The 15,954-nt window shown below is 42.2% G+C and overlaps 3 protein-coding genes across 4 annotated transcripts in view; 1 reads left to right on the top strand and 2 right to left on the bottom strand.

Moving 5' to 3' along the window:
• Nucleotides 1-426: 426 nt before the first annotated feature.
• Nucleotides 427-4,204, top strand: LOC122345881 (serine protease 23-like). Its single transcript, XM_043240380.1, has 3 exons — nt 427-588; nt 1,846-2,507; nt 2,715-4,204. Exons 2-3 carry the CDS (start codon nt 1,854-1,856, stop codon nt 3,159-3,161), a joined length of 1,101 nt encoding a protein of 366 aa, XP_043096315.1. The 5' UTR covers nt 427-588; nt 1,846-1,853; the 3' UTR covers nt 3,162-4,204.
• A 265-nt stretch (nt 4,205-4,469) lies between these two features.
• Nucleotides 4,470-12,952, bottom strand: tmem39a (transmembrane protein 39A). Of its 2 annotated transcripts, none has more exons than XM_043240364.1 (10): nt 12,737-12,952; nt 11,586-11,739; nt 10,763-11,018; nt 10,387-10,470; nt 9,328-9,482; nt 8,226-8,553; nt 6,549-6,736; nt 5,479-5,599; nt 4,848-5,080; nt 4,470-4,723 (listed from the first exon to the last, which is right to left on the bottom strand). In XM_043240364.1, exons 2-10 carry the CDS (start codon nt 11,696-11,698, stop codon nt 4,708-4,710), a joined length of 1,494 nt encoding a protein of 497 aa, XP_043096299.1. In that variant the 5' UTR covers nt 11,699-11,739; nt 12,737-12,952; the 3' UTR covers nt 4,470-4,707. The 2 variants fall into 2 exon arrangements, with proteins under 2 accessions (XP_043096299.1, XP_043096305.1); XM_043240370.1 differs by having other exon boundaries at nt 10,763-10,982; nt 12,737-12,948.
• A 976-nt stretch (nt 12,953-13,928) lies between these two features.
• Nucleotides 13,929-15,954, bottom strand: part of ildr1a (immunoglobulin-like domain containing receptor 1a) — a 12,468-nt gene continuing 10,442 nt past the window's right edge. Inside the window, exons 7-8 of the mRNA XM_043249376.1 lie at nt 15,228-15,922; nt 13,929-14,870 (exon numbers count right to left, since the gene is read on the bottom strand). Of these exons, the coding sequence (XP_043105311.1) occupies nt 14,832-14,870; nt 15,228-15,922 (734 nt within the window). The 3' untranslated portion in view covers nt 13,929-14,831. The remainder of the gene's footprint in view (nt 14,871-15,227; nt 15,923-15,954) is intronic.

The following is a 15,954-nucleotide window of genomic DNA, read 5'->3' as shown; positions in this document are numbered from 1 at the left end:
CATAGAAATAAAGTAACACCACACTTTTTACATGTGACTTTGTTATAATAAAGTGTGTGACTATAAACAAAGAATATAATATTAGCATTGTGTAAATGTGCTCTGTGTGAACATCAACAGAGAAGGCAAATATGACTCATTCTAGAAGTATCTGATGCTTACTACATAAATACACACAGATATAAAAACACTGAGCTACTAGACCGAGACCTCACGCGGTCGAACTGTTTTACACAAATCAGATGAAGGCTACATATTTTTAATGCAAATATAGGTTTTTCAAAGGTTTGTTTGGATTGGCATTAAACGCACGTCATCTGCATATAAGCACAGCCAAAATTGTAATGAAACAGAAGAGACGCTTTTATCTTAGGTCACGTGGCGAGATGAATCTCAGAGCGAGCGCCCACACACACGCGCACACACACACACACACACACACACACTCGCTCCTCTTCTGAGCGGAGAACCGACGAGAGCAGCCTGGCGATGATGAGAAGAGAAGAGAAGAGATCCATGTCCTGAGACACTGATCCGCTCGGATCTTTACTGGAGTTTATTACCGGAAACACCTGCGCGCGCGAACAGGTGAGAATCACGGCACCTTTCTCTGGACCGCACGAGCTGAGCGGGATTTCTTGATTTAGAACTACTGTTGAGCTCAACATGTGCAAACTCATAAACAGCGATTCGTATATGATCTGAGATCTTGAACTTCTGGTTCTGCATCACATGGATGCGAACTCAGAATAAAATCACATCTGTTTTGTAACCATGGTAATTTTCACTAATGTAATAATGCAGCCGAACTGTTTGTGAAGTCAGGAAACTTTGTTTTCACTGCTGTCATGGAAGCGGGTATTTTCTCACAGTCATCCTTCAGAAATATTTCCATGCATTGTGTCCCTGGTGAATTAGGAAAAATCCCGAATCCCTGACCTCTGTATCTCAGTGGCAGTGGAAGCAGATTAATAATGTTTCATGAAATCTTTGCGTTGTCTATTAGACACATCACATATCAGTTTTGGGGTCTGACCTTTGGCACAGAATATTTTATTTTGCAGCTGCAGCTGTTGACTTCTGTAACAGATCTGGAACGAATTAATTGTGCAGAATTTCATGTAGACATATGGGTTGTGACAGCAAAAAAAAAAAAAAAAAAAAAAAAAAAAACCATGAGAAAAACGTATGACAATGAGTTGCAAATGATACAGGAGAGGTTTATCTTCAGTGTTATTATATATATAAATATATATTTTTCTGTAACACATTGAATGTTAACTATCCATACACAGCTAATAAATGTGCTGCGGTGTAGTCTAGAATTAACCTCTGGTTCATCTGAGGTTTTTTCTCCATTCTGTCACTGATAGAGTTTAGTTTCCTCTGGATTGCTCAGTTGGGGAACTTCCATCGATGATCATTGACATGATCACACAGATACTATTTAAACTGAACTGAGCTGGACAGCGACGCCTCTGAATCAGTAATCAGCTGCCTTTCTGCAAATTAGAATACATAATATGACTACATAAATGAATGTGACTTGATTGTATGAAGAGCAGTGTTTAGTTGAACTGACTGCAATATTTGCTGTGATTTGTCTCATCTGACAATACAATATACATTGCAATATTTATTATTTGTAAAGCACATTTCAAAACAAATAAAGTTGTCGAGCGCTGTACAAAAAAATAAAATCTCAGAAATAAAATGAATCTAACAAAACATCAGTTAAATAATAGCTGAACCAATGATCAAGAGGTACTGAGAGCTGTCTTTAGAGCAGAAACAGAAGGCAGACTGTTCTTTAGACTTCTTTAAGACGTCTTTGCTTCGGTCCAGGTTCTCTTATGGCTCTGCTCGCCCTGCTGCTGCTGCTGGGCTCAGTGTCGGCCTCGGCCCCGGGGCCCCAGTGGCCCCTCCAGCGTGTGCCTGTAGTTTGGCCCCAGCGGACGGAGCAGCGGCCAGCACCTCACTTCCTGGGGCCCGCTCAGCTGCAGCTCAGCTCTTCCTGTGGCCCCGAGTGTCACAAGCGGGCCCCTGCTCTCAGCTACTGGGACCTGCGGCAGTTCCTGTCCTATGAAACGCTGCACTCCAGTGGCCAGCTAACTGAGACGGAGGTGGCCATTTACGGCTTCGACCCCAGGTCCTTCTCCACGGGCCCCGCCGGTGGCTCCAGACATAAGCGGCAGATCTTCGGTCCGGACGGACGCTTCAGTATCGTGGGCCAGGACTTCCTCATGAACTATCCCTTCTCCACGGCTGTCAAGCTGTCCACCGGGTGCTCGGGGACCCTGGTGGGGGACCGGCACGTGCTCACGGCGGCTCACTGCATTCACGACGGAAAGAACTACGTCAAAGGAGCCCAGAGGCTGAGAGTGGGCTTTCTGAAGCCACGGCAAAAAGAGACGTCCAGCAGAAACGGCACTAGATCGGGCCAGATGAAGTTCCAGTGGATCCGAGTCAAGCGCACACACGTGCCCAAGGGCTGGATCACCAACACCGTAAGCATCGCTTGTCATTATTGTAATATTTTTGTACTGTATTGGAATTGTTTTGACATGAACAAATGTTTCTGAGCATGCACGTTTTTGTGACTCAAGTCAATAACAACAGCAAAGTGCCTCTAGAATAAGCAGCTAAATATGTCGTATTGTTGTCTATTGCCACAAGTGCTCCAGGGTCACCAATGTATTATTATCATTATGAAGGGTTCGGCCAACGACATCGGCATGGATTACGACTACGCTCTGCTGGAGCTGAAGAAGGCTCACAAGCGGAGGCACATGAAGCTGGGCATCAGCCCCGCGGTCAAGCAGCTGCCCGGGAAGCGGGTGCAGTTCTCGGGGTTTGACAATGACCGGCCGGGTCAGCTGGTGTACCGCTTCTGTGAGGCCGGGGACGAAACCTACGACCTCCTGTACCAGCGTTGTGATGCTCAGCCAGGGGCCAGTGGCTCCGGGGTCTACGCCCGCTTGTGGAGCCGCAGACGGCAGCGCTGGGAGCGCAAGGTCATCGGGATCTTCTCTGGACACCAGTGGGTGGACCTCGGCGGCACGCCTCAGGAGTTCAACGTCGCGGTGCGCATCACTCCGCTCAAATTCGCCCAGATCTGCTACTGGATCAAAGGAAACTACGTGGACTGCAGAGAAGGCTGAGCGCCTTGCTTTCTCTCCGTTAGCACTTAAGACTCAGAAGATTATTTCATGCAGGAAAGTTGCACAGCACAGAATATGCATCAGTAACTAATAAACTCCTAAATTCTTTGTTTTAAACTATTTTTTTAGTAGTCTACTTATAGATTACTTTGAGTCAAATCAGTACCAAATATACCTGCGAATGAATTTAAGTACTGCAAAGATTTTGCAACACTTTTGCCATAGTTTCTGGTTCATTTGCGAAGCTGATTTTACATTTCAGTCTAGTGTGAGTCTGCGGGAACTTTCTTTTTCCTCCAGAAAGTGAAACGTGAAGTGCAAAAGGAAGAAACTATTCTTTATTTTGGATTGTAAAACTTTTTTCTTTTTGCAAAGTATTATAATTTTTTTTACAAAAAGCACATTTTAGTACTTTAACACAATACTTTAATTTTCCTTTGCAAAACACGTGGCACTGATTTGACTCCACAACAAAAGTCTTAAGTAAGGTTCGCCTCTGGCAGTCTTTCTGTGGAAGCACAAATCATTATAATACAGTAGATGTTTAAGGCTGACATCAGCTCGGAGCTCTGGTATGTTTTCTCTCATGTACTGAAGTGTGAGGCGCTTGCGTGGAAACTACTGTAATACTGCTTCCCTCTAGTGAACAGAGACTGTTCTGCAGAGGTCCACACACAAACACACTGTACATCAAACACATGAGCGGACATCAGCTGCCCATCTGCACTTTGACATTTATTCATTTAATGGCACTAATCATTTGAAGAATTTAATGCCCTGTTATGCACAACACATTAAAAGCTTTTGCAAAAAATAAAAGCACCTGCATGAAGAGCTCACATTAAACATATGGATGTGTGTGATAGTTTTTATAAAAGGCACAGCGCTTGTCGAAAACACGGTCAGCTCATACTTAACACAAACTTCGTAAGAAAACAGCTTATTTTTAAGGCACTTTGAAATTAAGCACCCCTCAAATTCTGATGAATGTAATATGAAAACCAAATAACATCATAACATTAAAAGAAATCTAACTGGTTTAATTTTCTTGCTTTTATTTTCCTCTTGTGGTGAAATATGTCACGGACATTTCCTGTCCGTTTTCGTGATGCTGATCATCCACCAACAGATTTGAGAACAGGCTGTTTTTTGTCTTTTATTCTGGATGTCAGTGATAGTCTGAAACAAGCGCTTCTAAGAAATACTGCAAGCCTGAGAGTCCACAGGCTCCGCCCAGAGTGCACTAGCTCCGCCCACAGCCTCAGGATTTGGCACAGAAAATGAAAAGAAGGATGCTGATGGCTCAAGCTTTAAAAAAAAAAAAAAAAAAAAAAAAAAAAAAAAAAGATCCTGTTGATGCTGTTTTTTTTAACACAGTTTGATTGAAACAAAGTGGACATGTAAGATTCTACGAACAGATAACACTCTTAAAACAGTAACAATGGAAATGATCAAACAGCACCGGACCGTCCAGTCCCCCGTCGTGATTGGTCGGCTTTAGCTCTTCCAGTTCTTTTTCCTTTCAATCTTTGGCAGAATTTGGATGTCACGCGAGACACAGGCTACAAAAGGATACGACCGTGCGTCGTAAACAAAACATCGTGCGTAACAGTATACAAAATAAAATATTTTCTTAAATAGATACAAATGTTGCATGAAAGTAGACTGTATCAAAAGCAGTCTCACTGAGTCTTGATGCCCAGGCCGCCGGCGAGCGGGTGCGAGTACGCCTTGCCCAGAACGATCCGGTCCCGCAGCAGCTTGAACAGAACGTAATAGTTGCAGAAGAGTATGAGGCCCAGCGAGAGCGTGTGGTTCCAGCGCTCGGAGCGTAGTAGAGAGTACAGCTGATACAGCACCACACTCGACTCGATCCCGATCAGCAGGTTCAGGATCCGCAGGGGCTTGTGGAAGAGGAACTGCTCCAGAGAAGACAACAGAAACACATCACTGCTCTATTTCTGACCCTCCACAGACCAGTGCCTCTTATTCACTCCGTACAGGTCTCTGTCCCCAGGACAAGTTAGAGAACCACTGCCATAGACGGCAAGGACCCTGACATCATTCAAATAATCCATGTAAACTTAATTTTATGATGCTACATGAACACTTTTTGTGCTCAAAGAGCACGAAATGTTCCATTTTAAGGAACTATTAAAAAATATCTATAAATAATGTTAAATAACTGCTTTTGTTAGCAGATGTGTGGCATTTTTTTTAAATATCAGCTTAGTCTAGAACAATTTCCAGTGAATTATTCATTGACGACTGCATTCATTTCATCATAGTTTGCAAATATGACACACGAGACACTCACATAAAACCTGGCATGCGAGACGTCGGAGGGCAAGGCCACGTTATAAGGCCCGATGGCTTTATAGAGACAGCGGCTGTGCCGGACCAGGACTCCCTGCGGCCAGATGGTGCTGTCTGACCAGCTGAAACGAGAGGAAAAGAAGAGCTCCAGAAACACTCCACACTCATCAGGACCACAGCAGGAAGTCAAAGGCCACCGGTTATGCTTTACTTTCACTGCAGATTACAGCAAGACCGGTTTTTGTAAACGTTTTCAGTTTTCTTCTCAAATAAGCAAAAAAAAAAAAAAAAGCTGATGCAAAAGTGCGGTATGAACTTTCATTATATTCTCTTATTTGATTCTGTGCAGTGCTTTGACGGTCTGTATTGCTAAACAAGAAAAACTAGATGAATAAAAGTGATCGACTGAATTGCTGACAGCTAGTGGTTTAAATGTAGTGCAAATTAAAATGTATTGTAATTTCCTTACTGTAGTGTAAAGCATAATTAATATTCATTCTTTTAATGTGCACCTGTTTTTGTGACTTATTGTTATTAAGTTCTACAACACCAGTGTGAATGTCAACTAACTAACTTTCTGACAAAGTTTTCTTAATTTTGACACTTTAAAAGTGCATTTGATAGAATAATTTAACCTTATAATGTACAATTCACCCCCACCCCATTTTGTCTTTTAAATATCCCTGTGTGAGATCTAGGGGTGACGCGGTGCTCGTACCGAAGCAGACGTTTCCCAGAAAACAGAAGAGATGATCTCTACCCCCTTGTTAGTGAGGTCTACGGTGTGGGTCTTTATTTAGTCGTTTATGAATGCATGCGTCTAAGAGAGAAACGTCTTCAGCTGGGATGTTCACTCTTTTAATCTCATTAATGTCTATTTATTGTTGTTAGCATAACTGTTAACTGCAAATAAACACATTTTATATTTTTAAATGTTTTGCTGTATAATAAGAAAACAACATATTAAAATATAAAATGAATTTTTTTTTTTCTGTCTGTGTTTGTCATCGTGAGGAAGTGCATTCCTAAGGACTTGCCCTGCTCCCTTGTTAGGGGACGGCGATCACTCACATGTGCTGCGGCGTGTTGCTGTAGGAGCCGTGCTCCAGACGCTGCCAGCGGCCCAGATGTGCGGCCGAGCGATGCAGCAGGTCACAGTAACTGGGCGGCAGCAGCTGACTCATCAGCATCACGAACGCATTGATCCACACCATGATCAGATGCTCGCAGGACCAGCGCATGTCATAGTACTGTGTGCTCTGGAAACATAGCAATAGAAAAATGACTGGAAATCATTGAATGATACTTATAAATATGTAACTACGATTACCAGTATCTCAATAACTCAGTCACAGAGTCATCTATCCAACGACTCTTTCAAAGCAAATTCTCCCACAATTCTGAGCCCAACTAAATAATATCCTGCAGTCTATTTAAAAGTGCTTCATTTCAACAAATTATTAAACATTTATATATTTGTAATTAATACACCAATTTTTAATATCAGTTATGAAAAAGTAGTCCGAATGAATGATTCAACGACTCAAATACTTCACTCATTTCATTACTAGATGAGTGTTTTGAACAAATCTCTTGAATGATTCAATGACAAATACATTTTTAGCAAACACTTTTGTCCAACTAGAGATTTATTTGAAGCACCAGTTACTTTTAGATTTGCTCCATTTTGATCCCTACAGACATCAATGGTTATATCTGAACTATAAACTTTGATCCCAGTATTTCTGTGATAATATGAATGACGGTGTTATTTCTGTCTTACAGTGCAGTTGAGAGAAGCGGTTTCTAACCCAATCTCTGCTCTCTGTGTCAGATGTTCCAGGATGATTCTTTTCAGAGGTTTTATAGACAAACAAATCATTGAAGAAGTGGGATTTCGTGGGTGTTTAAATCAAGATCGTTTTAATGATTATTCATGCAGCTCTACAATATTGTCTGTACAATTTAAGCCACTAATTTGTGCTGAATGATGCACAGATTCAACTATGAAATGTGTTCGGGGTGCAGTAACTATTTTACATACTGCTAACCCTAACCCTAAACCTGCCACAGACCACGCAAACCAAGCCATTCATATAATCGCTCTTAAGCTGACTGTGTTCTAGAAAGATCTACATTTATGGTTTTACAGTGATGGGCTTCAGTAAAGCAGCTGCTGTAACTTTATCAATCTCTTGGTGGTTGTCCAGTTTACATGTCGTTTAGAAGAACAAGCCTCAGTAGGGATGGGAAAATAATTGATTCCTCAACGGATTCTTTTTGGAATGGATTCTGAGCTCCGTTCTGAACAGCAGATGCTTCAGAAACAGCCGTACTCTGATCGTTTCCACATCCTGAATCTAAAATGATCATTAAGATCGGAGACTAAGAGTAAGATGTGTTTACAGTAATCTGCGTCAAAAAGCAGTCGAGATGAAATTGCAGGCGTCATCAGCATCTGATAAAAAAAAAAACTAGAGTAGAGCACCATCTGCTGTTAAAGTCTACGCTCAGAAACCCCATGAATTCAGAATCCATTCTACACTGATTCATCATCACAGCCCTAACCGTCGGCGGGAAGTTCTCGTCTGTGAATGATAATATATTTGCAGACGCTGATGAATGTGCGGAGAGCAAACCTGCAGCTCCAGAACTTTCTTTATTAATCTTAAATGCACAAGAAACCTCAGTGATGCTGCTTTACAGGAAACAGTAATAAACCACTGAACTGAAACGGAGGACGCTCACCTTGACGAAGCACAGCGGCAGGAAGGCCACATAATAAGCGCTGAAGAGCGAGTTAAACAGCACTTCTTTGATGCGGCGGTTGAAGTCGGTCCTGAGCTCCTCCACCTCGCTGCGGATGAGCTCGGGCGACGGAGGACAGCTGTGTGTGGGGATGTGCTTCGGGCTGGAGAACTGATCACGCAGGTTCTCTCGCAGTAGCGTCAGGAAGTCTTTGGGTCGAGGCAGAGGCCCGTCGGAGCCATCCTGCTCTGAGAATCCACAATCTGAGGGAGCGGCTGGAGCTCGACCCTCCTGATGAAAGCAGCAGAGCGGCACGTAAACACCGAACCTGAGACAGACACAGAGATACAGCAGCAGTGTTTAATAAACCTCCAATAACTGTTCATTCAATTATAAAACAGATTTACCAAAGTGCTGTACATTAAAATCAAACCATGAATACATAAAACAAACAACAAAAAAAATATATACAAATTAATAAACCAAAAAAGCCTATGAAGTAATAAAAACTCTAAAACAGTAATAAAAATAGAGTATTAGCAGGTCAGGTCAAACGTGTGTGTTTTTAAAACGGATTTAAAAATGAACAGGGAAGTTTCTACTGTAGATTGTTCCATAACCGAAAACAAACCACAGAAAAACATGGATTTTCCCATGTTCTATTTTTGTGAATTGCCCATTATTTTGTATAAAAAGACATGTAATGTGTGTTTCATTCATACTGGACGCCAGAGGACACCACCGCGCTGAAAAGCCACATACACGTCATAGAAGAAAGAGAACGAATGGAAATAAACGAAGGCATGCTGCGATCACTTTAGCTGTTTAGAAGATAGAAGCGCTTTCACTCATAAAACATTTAATATATATATACATATAAATCATCCATTTCCTATAATTTTTATAAAAATTATATACACATTTATTCTATTGCTAATCACCAGTCTTTTCAATTATTATTACAACGATTTGTGTTACTTCACAAAAATGAAACAGTCAGCTGAAGACAAAGAACCGCTTTAGTCTGATGGCATCCACAGAATGATAATAACCGGGACTTTCATTGACAGGAATTCCCCTGAAAGACTGTCTGGAGACTCACGGATATCCCAAGAAGAGCAGGTTGAGCACGGAGTGATTCTTAAAGAGGTTGACGAGGGTCCAGCAGAGAACCCATCCACACAGAGTCAGCAAGATCAACCGCGCCGTGATCAGAGCCACGTACCGCAGCAGAGACGACGGGACCGCCAGAGAGGCCTGAAACACACACACACTTTATTCAGAGGAAACAGAGAAACACCGATCCTGAGGTACTTTCAGCTCACAGACTGATGATCGTCACATAAATGTCACTGGCATGATGTGACAAACAGACCACAGAAACCCTCACTTAAACTTCCTCCTAGACACACACACACACACACACACACACACACACACACACACACACACACACACACACACACACACACACACACACACACACACACCACAACCAACTTTCCCTCTGATCTATAAACAGTGTGAAAGCGGTCATGCACCAGTGTTGCAGAAAGTAATGCATCAAAATATGAATCCCTTAAAAAAGTAACTAATTACATAACTTTGTTACTTTCTATGGAATTACACTATTTTTTTCATCTGTGATGGGCTTGTTTATTTTTAAATGTAAAAAAAGTTATTTTACAAATGAAAAGCTCTTTCACAGCAAAAGTGAATGAATCAGTCTCAATAAAATGGGATTAACAAAAAAACATGTTTAGGTTTGCATCTTAATGTTTCTGTTGTGTTGTTCTAATGTTATTATTGATTATGATTGCTTTGGAGTAAATACATGTTGATATTTAGTCTAGAACTACAGTAAGATCATGTTCACACACAACGCTCTGAACTTACTCCTGATTTCTCTCAACATGGCAACCCCAGAGCTGTGAGTCAATACATGAGAAACAGAGGAACTGGAGATATTTATTTGAGATATTTACTTCTGAATTTAAAAGTAATGCATTACTTTACTACTTACCAAGTAATCTTATTACATAAATCGTGTTATGCCCAACACTGTTAAAAACACTCATGTCAGAATCAGATTCAAGAAGCTGTATGATCAAAAACACAAACATATACAGAGCCATACTACAGCTCTCAGAATCAGACGCACCTCTGAGATGATGGTCCACACCAGTCTTCTGGCCAGCATCACGGTGATGAAGACCGCTAGGTGATAGTCCATCAGATGAAAGTTCTTCACACAGAAAAAGACCATTTGACGTTAATTACATATTGCTTGAGTATGTAATGAGTTAACGTCAGAAGTTATTCATTTGTCTGTTTAGTCATTATTCACCAAAACTCTATTCATTCCAAAAGTGTCATTTCAGTCTGTTCCTCACGTAAAGCATCATAAGACATCAGAAAACACACTCATGACTGTTACTGTGCTTCTCTGACACTTTCTGGAGCCAAACGTCTCGTGTGTCTTACTGAAGGAGCTACATCAATGATAATCTATTAGAGAGGTGTTGAGTGATTTGTACCAGTGAGGTGGAGGCTGAGGGCTGGCTGTATGAAGACCACCACACCGTCCTGTAGATGTTGATGTACTGAACGAAGAGCGCCACCAGCAGGTAGAGGAAGAGCAGAGCCTCGAACAGCAGGTTACTGTCCAGAGGAAGATCGGGAATACGGGAATGACGGACAGGTTCGGGACTGATGAGGGCCGTGAGCGGAAGAGAGAGACCCACCACCCCACTGTTCCTGTGAGAGAGACACACGCTTACGAAGACGGCCACGCTGAAGGATAGCTTCAATCAATTACCGTCTGGAAAGATAGCAGGTCTCCAAATACAGATCAAAACAACTACAGAGTTCAGAGCCTCATTTACAAAGACAATATCAGGAGTGTTTGGAATGTTTTTGAGACAGTGACACACACACACACACACACACACACACACACACTTCAGCCTGATATTCAAAGAAGTGAACAGCTCATGGACTTTTCTCCAGTTTGATTCCAGTGCTTTGACACAATGTGTGTATTGTTAAAAGCACTATATAAATAAAGGCGACTGATTGATTGAGAGTCAATAATTAATCTGTGAAGCTGCTTTGACGGTATTGAGGCATTATGAGAAGCTCACATGCCAGGACTGACATGAAAATGTTCAACATAGGACAGGTGGTACTAATGCTGTTGAAGTTTGCTCATTAATAAATGCAAGCATGGACTGTTAATAGTGTAGAAACACTGGATGCATTTGTGGTTCAACTACGAAAAGTTATATTAACTGTGTGCACGTATTCCTGCATTTCAGTTTGTTAATACAGTGTGAGTGAGCACTGCTCAGGTGAACGCACCTGCACCGGAGCCCCGCCCCATTACTGAGACCGCCGCCCACCAGCGTCTGCAGCGAAGGCAGAGCGGAGCGGCTCAGCTGCTGTCTACTGGGACCCCTGCGGCCCCCGGGCATCTCCGTCTGTGGATCCCTGCGAGCTCCTCACGTCTCGGACACTGAAGAGAAACACACGGAGAGACATCAGCTGCTGACCGCTAGCCTAGAGTTACTGACCTTAGAGACACTGTATGGGTCAAAAGTATCAGGGTTTTTTTATTACAAAAATGATTAGGATATCAAAGCTGCAGTCCGTAACTTTTGTTGCTCTAGCGGTTAATAAACAGAACTGTGTGTGTGTTGCAGTAGAACATTGTGTCTGGATGTTCTTCTCTCTGTTTATGACGAGTCACGCAGGTTACGGGCAGAACCCGGCTAAATGTTCAGAACATAAACACTTGTCATGGGTGCACCGTAGTGATTCAAGACGAGCCAAAGACACAGTTTGGAAAATTAATTCATGGTGTAATCGCTTATTCTATACATTTTGTAAAATTTGAATTCTCAAACTTTAGATTTTTTTTGCTTCCTCAGATTCCAGATGTTCAAATATATCAGCCAAATATTGTCCTCTCAACAAAGCAGACATCAATTTATACAAAACTGCAATAAATTCATTCAAGCGAATCAATGTAATCAACTCCTATCCTAGCAGAGTCAGCTCAAAGGTCAGAGGTCAGCGCTGGTACTTTATGATAAACTAGTCTTATAATCTGACACAAAGCAGCAGTTGAGACTGTTGCATTAAAAGAGGAACTTAGAGAGTAATGAAGCTGAACTGCGAGAAGAAAACAGCTTTACTGTAGCTTTATTAACAAACCGCTGCTGATGAGAATCGTGTCATGATGCTTAGAAACGATTAACTAATCAACTAACCTATCGCTACGAAAAGACTAACACATCAACATCAGACTAACTACCTGCTGAACCACAGACTAACATATAACAAACACAAACAGGAAATAAACAGACTAATCGGTTTGTCGCTGGACTAACTGAACTAACCTTAACTAAACCAACTTAACTACACGACTGTTGCAGAGCCGGTGTTGGTTAGTATAAACAGTGACTGAAGCCATGATTAACACTTAAAGGAATAATTAACGAAACACTTACCACACATCAATCATGAGCGCAGACATCAGTCACGTAAACTCTGTAAGAAGCGCATTTGTGTCTCTGTTACAGTGTTTCTGAAGAGACTCAGCAGACAGCCGCTCGCTGCTCGTCGTTTACAGCGTTAACCTGAAAAACACAAAGTTGCTAAAGTTCCTCGCGCTGCAGTTAGAGACCGACGTGGCAAACCGACGCTGCGTCAAATGACGCCATCAGAGACGCGACGCGAGTGATGCGCAAGCGCCGTGTGTGTGTGTGTGTGTGTGTGTGTGTGTGTGTGTGTGTGTGTGTGTGTGTGTGTGTGTGTGTGTGTCTGTGTGTGAGCGAGCAAAAGTTTTGGCCAAGGCTGGGTCTCCGACTTTCTTTTGGCTGAACGACATCGTTCTGTTTGTAAAGAGAGAAAATAAATAAATGCATACATTTCTTTAAAGGCGTTTCTTAAGTTCACCAGGGTTGTATAGATTTAATCAAAAATACAGGAAAAAGTAATATTGTGAAATACTTTTACCTTTTAAAATAATGGGTTTCTATTTTAATATACTTTAAAACATGTGATGCAAGCTGAATTTCCATCAGGCATTACTTCGGTCTAAAGTGTCACATGATCCGTTATAATGTGCTGATTTTGAGTATTATTAAATATCAAAATCAGCATATTAACTATTTAAATATTAACTATCAATGTTGGCAAAATTGTGATGGCAAATAAAAAAAGTAGTGTACATTGTTATTAATGATTTAAATTCAAAGTTCCAAAAAATATCAAGCAGCACAAGTTTCCAGCACTGATAATAAATCAGTATATTAAAACATCACGTGACACAGAAGACTGGAGTAATGATGAAAAAAAAAAGCATTTTACAATATTTCACAATATAATTTTGTCCTCTATTTTTGATCACATAAATGCAGCCTTGATGAACATAAGTAATCTTTTTAAAGTGTGTGTGCATGCATATATATATATATATATATATATATATATATATATATATATATATATATGCATGCACACACACATTTAAGTTTGTACTACAAATATAATCTTTACTGTACTTTGTGGAATATGGGAACACATATTGTCTTTCAACTTCCTGTTTTAATTGTTTTGTGAAACTTCTGTAACAGAGCCATCATGACCCAAAAACTCTGGAGATTCATTTGAATAAAACACAGCATCATGTCACTGAGCTCAGAGAATCAGTCACTTTACTCAACACTGAAAGCTTGAACAGATCATGTGACGACGGATGATATTGACCTAAGAAGCACTGACGAACATCAGACCTCAGGATTTATTTATGCAGATGGAAAACGGTCTGCACACGAGATGCATAAACATATCAATAAACAGGCTGTTCTTTACATTTAGACAACAGAAACAAACCCTGACATCAGTTCACATGCAACAAAAGTGTTTCAATGTTTTTAACAGATGCAGCAAGCAGTTCTATAAAAGACACACAAAGACATTATTTACAGAAAAACCAAAAACAGCGTGACCTGAGTTGGATCAATAAAACATTGGAGGTCTGCATAAGTTATTCCTTGTGTTTATGTAGCCAAAGACTGAAGAACTGATGCTCACAGTTCATCCATGAAGAAGCTTTTCAGTGCAAACAAGAGTCTCGTACACGTTTCTTGAGTTACATTATATCCCTATGATGTGGCTACTTTACTAAACCCAGAATAGTAATAAATATGCTGAAACAAAAAGAAGTTATATTTATACAGATAAATCCTAAAACCCAAGCAACCTAAAAAAAAAACTATATTATTAAAAATACAGCTTCCTCTAATGTCATTACTAGAAGATGATATTGATATTCACATTAATATAAAATGCTCTGCACAAAATCTTAAAAAAAAGAAAAAAAGAGAGAGATCACTGTTCAGTGTAACATCCTTCAAACATGTTCAATAAAATAAATGTGTTCTGTGCACATGAACAGAGAGATCTCGGTGAAGTGTGTTCCAGCGCTCTGGATCAGATCACTATACTCTGTGTGTGTGTGTGTGTGTGTGTGTGTGTGTGTGTGTGTGTGTGTGTGTGTGAGTGTGTGTGAGAGAGAGAGAGAGTCTCCAATGTTCTGGATCAGATCACTATACTGGTGCCACTCCGGGAGCTTTTATCCTGAAGATAAAAGACAAAAGAGCTAGAGTTAAAGACCAACACACACATACAGGACCCACAGCAGATGACTGTGAGTGTGTGTGTGTGTGTGTGTGTGTGTGCGCAGTGATGATGAATTCAATAATGAAATGCCTTTAACTTAAAAACTTGTACTATTGTCCGTTCACGTTAATACTCAAAGCAGCTTTACAAAATCAAACAGAAAACACAGTCTGTACTGACTTGACTTGTTCTCAGTATGTCTTCAGATGTTTGGACCCTACTCTAGATCTGCTCATACCACCAGAGCGTCCCTCGTGTTAGTAAGAGTGTGATCAGATAAAGCCGTGTTAATGAAGGACACATTCAGACACTTACAGAGAAGCGCTCGGGCCGTTTCCCCGGCTTCTTCCCCGGCTCGTACTCGCTGTAGCTGGGAGGATAATCGTTCCAGCCTCCTCCTCCTCGAGCTCCTCCTCGTCTGCTGTCCTCATCAGCGGCTGAGCTCCAGGAGCCCCGGCGGGGCCGTGGGGAGTAATCGTCTCGTCTGGGGCCCCGGCGCTCGTCCCCTAGCAGGTCGTCTCTGGAGCGCGAGCGGGGCCGGTATGCTCCTGACCGGTTCCGAGTGTCCAGCACGTCCTCCTGACTGTAGCTGCGCTGGACGGCTGGGCGAGGATAGTGCCGAGACGAGCCGCTGGAGCGGGCCCCTCGAGAGCCTGGCGGGGCCCTGCGGGACATGGGGCCGTCGTCCAGAGCGGAGAGCATGCTGGGGGGCCCCGCGGAGAAGGGCACTCGCTGGGGCATGTGCTGAGGCGGAGGAGGAAGGTGCTGCAGAGGGATGGAGGGCTGCGGCTGGAGCAGAGGGCTGGACACGTCCATGCCCCGCATCTGGTTCTCCAGATAGTCCAGCACCTGACTCGTCCCGTGAGCGCTGCCGTTACCAGAAACACCGGGAGGAGGCATCCCTGCCATGTGAGGAGGAGGCATCCCTGCCATGTGAGGAGGAGGCATCGCTGCCATGTGAGGAGGAGGCAGAGGAACCGGCGTCATCCCACCTTTACCTGAAGCGGAGCCTGAGGACAGAGACGGGTCAGGACTGAGCTGG

This window comes from Puntigrus tetrazona, chromosome 1, assembly GCF_018831695.1.
Source record: "Puntigrus tetrazona isolate hp1 chromosome 1, ASM1883169v1, whole genome shotgun sequence".
NCBI lineage: Eukaryota > Metazoa > Chordata > Actinopteri > Cypriniformes > Cyprinidae > Puntigrus > Puntigrus tetrazona.
This window is presented reverse-complemented; position numbering and strand designations above follow the sequence as displayed.

Bases quoted from the DNA above. Each gene is read 5' to 3' on its own strand.
- LOC122345881 (XM_043240380.1), top strand. From the start codon at position 1,854: ATGGCTCTGCTCGCCCTGCTGCTGCTGCTGGGCTCAGTGTCGGCCTCG. The intron at 2,508-2,714 runs GTAAGCATCGCT...ATCATTATGAAG, and splicing joins AGGGCTGGATCACCAACACC to GGTTCGGCCAACGACATCGG.
- tmem39a (XM_043240364.1), bottom strand. From the start codon at position 11,698: ATGCCCGGGGGCCGCAGGGGTCCCAGTAGACAGCAGCTGAGCCGCTCC. The intron at 9,483-10,386 runs GTGCGTCTGATT...TGTGTGTTTCAG, and splicing joins TGTGGACCATCATCTCAGAG to GCCTCTCTGGCGGTCCCGTC. The intron at 6,737-8,225 runs GTGAGCGTCCTC...CTATGTTTCCAG, and splicing joins TGCCGCTGTGCTTCGTCAAG to AGCACACAGTACTATGACAT.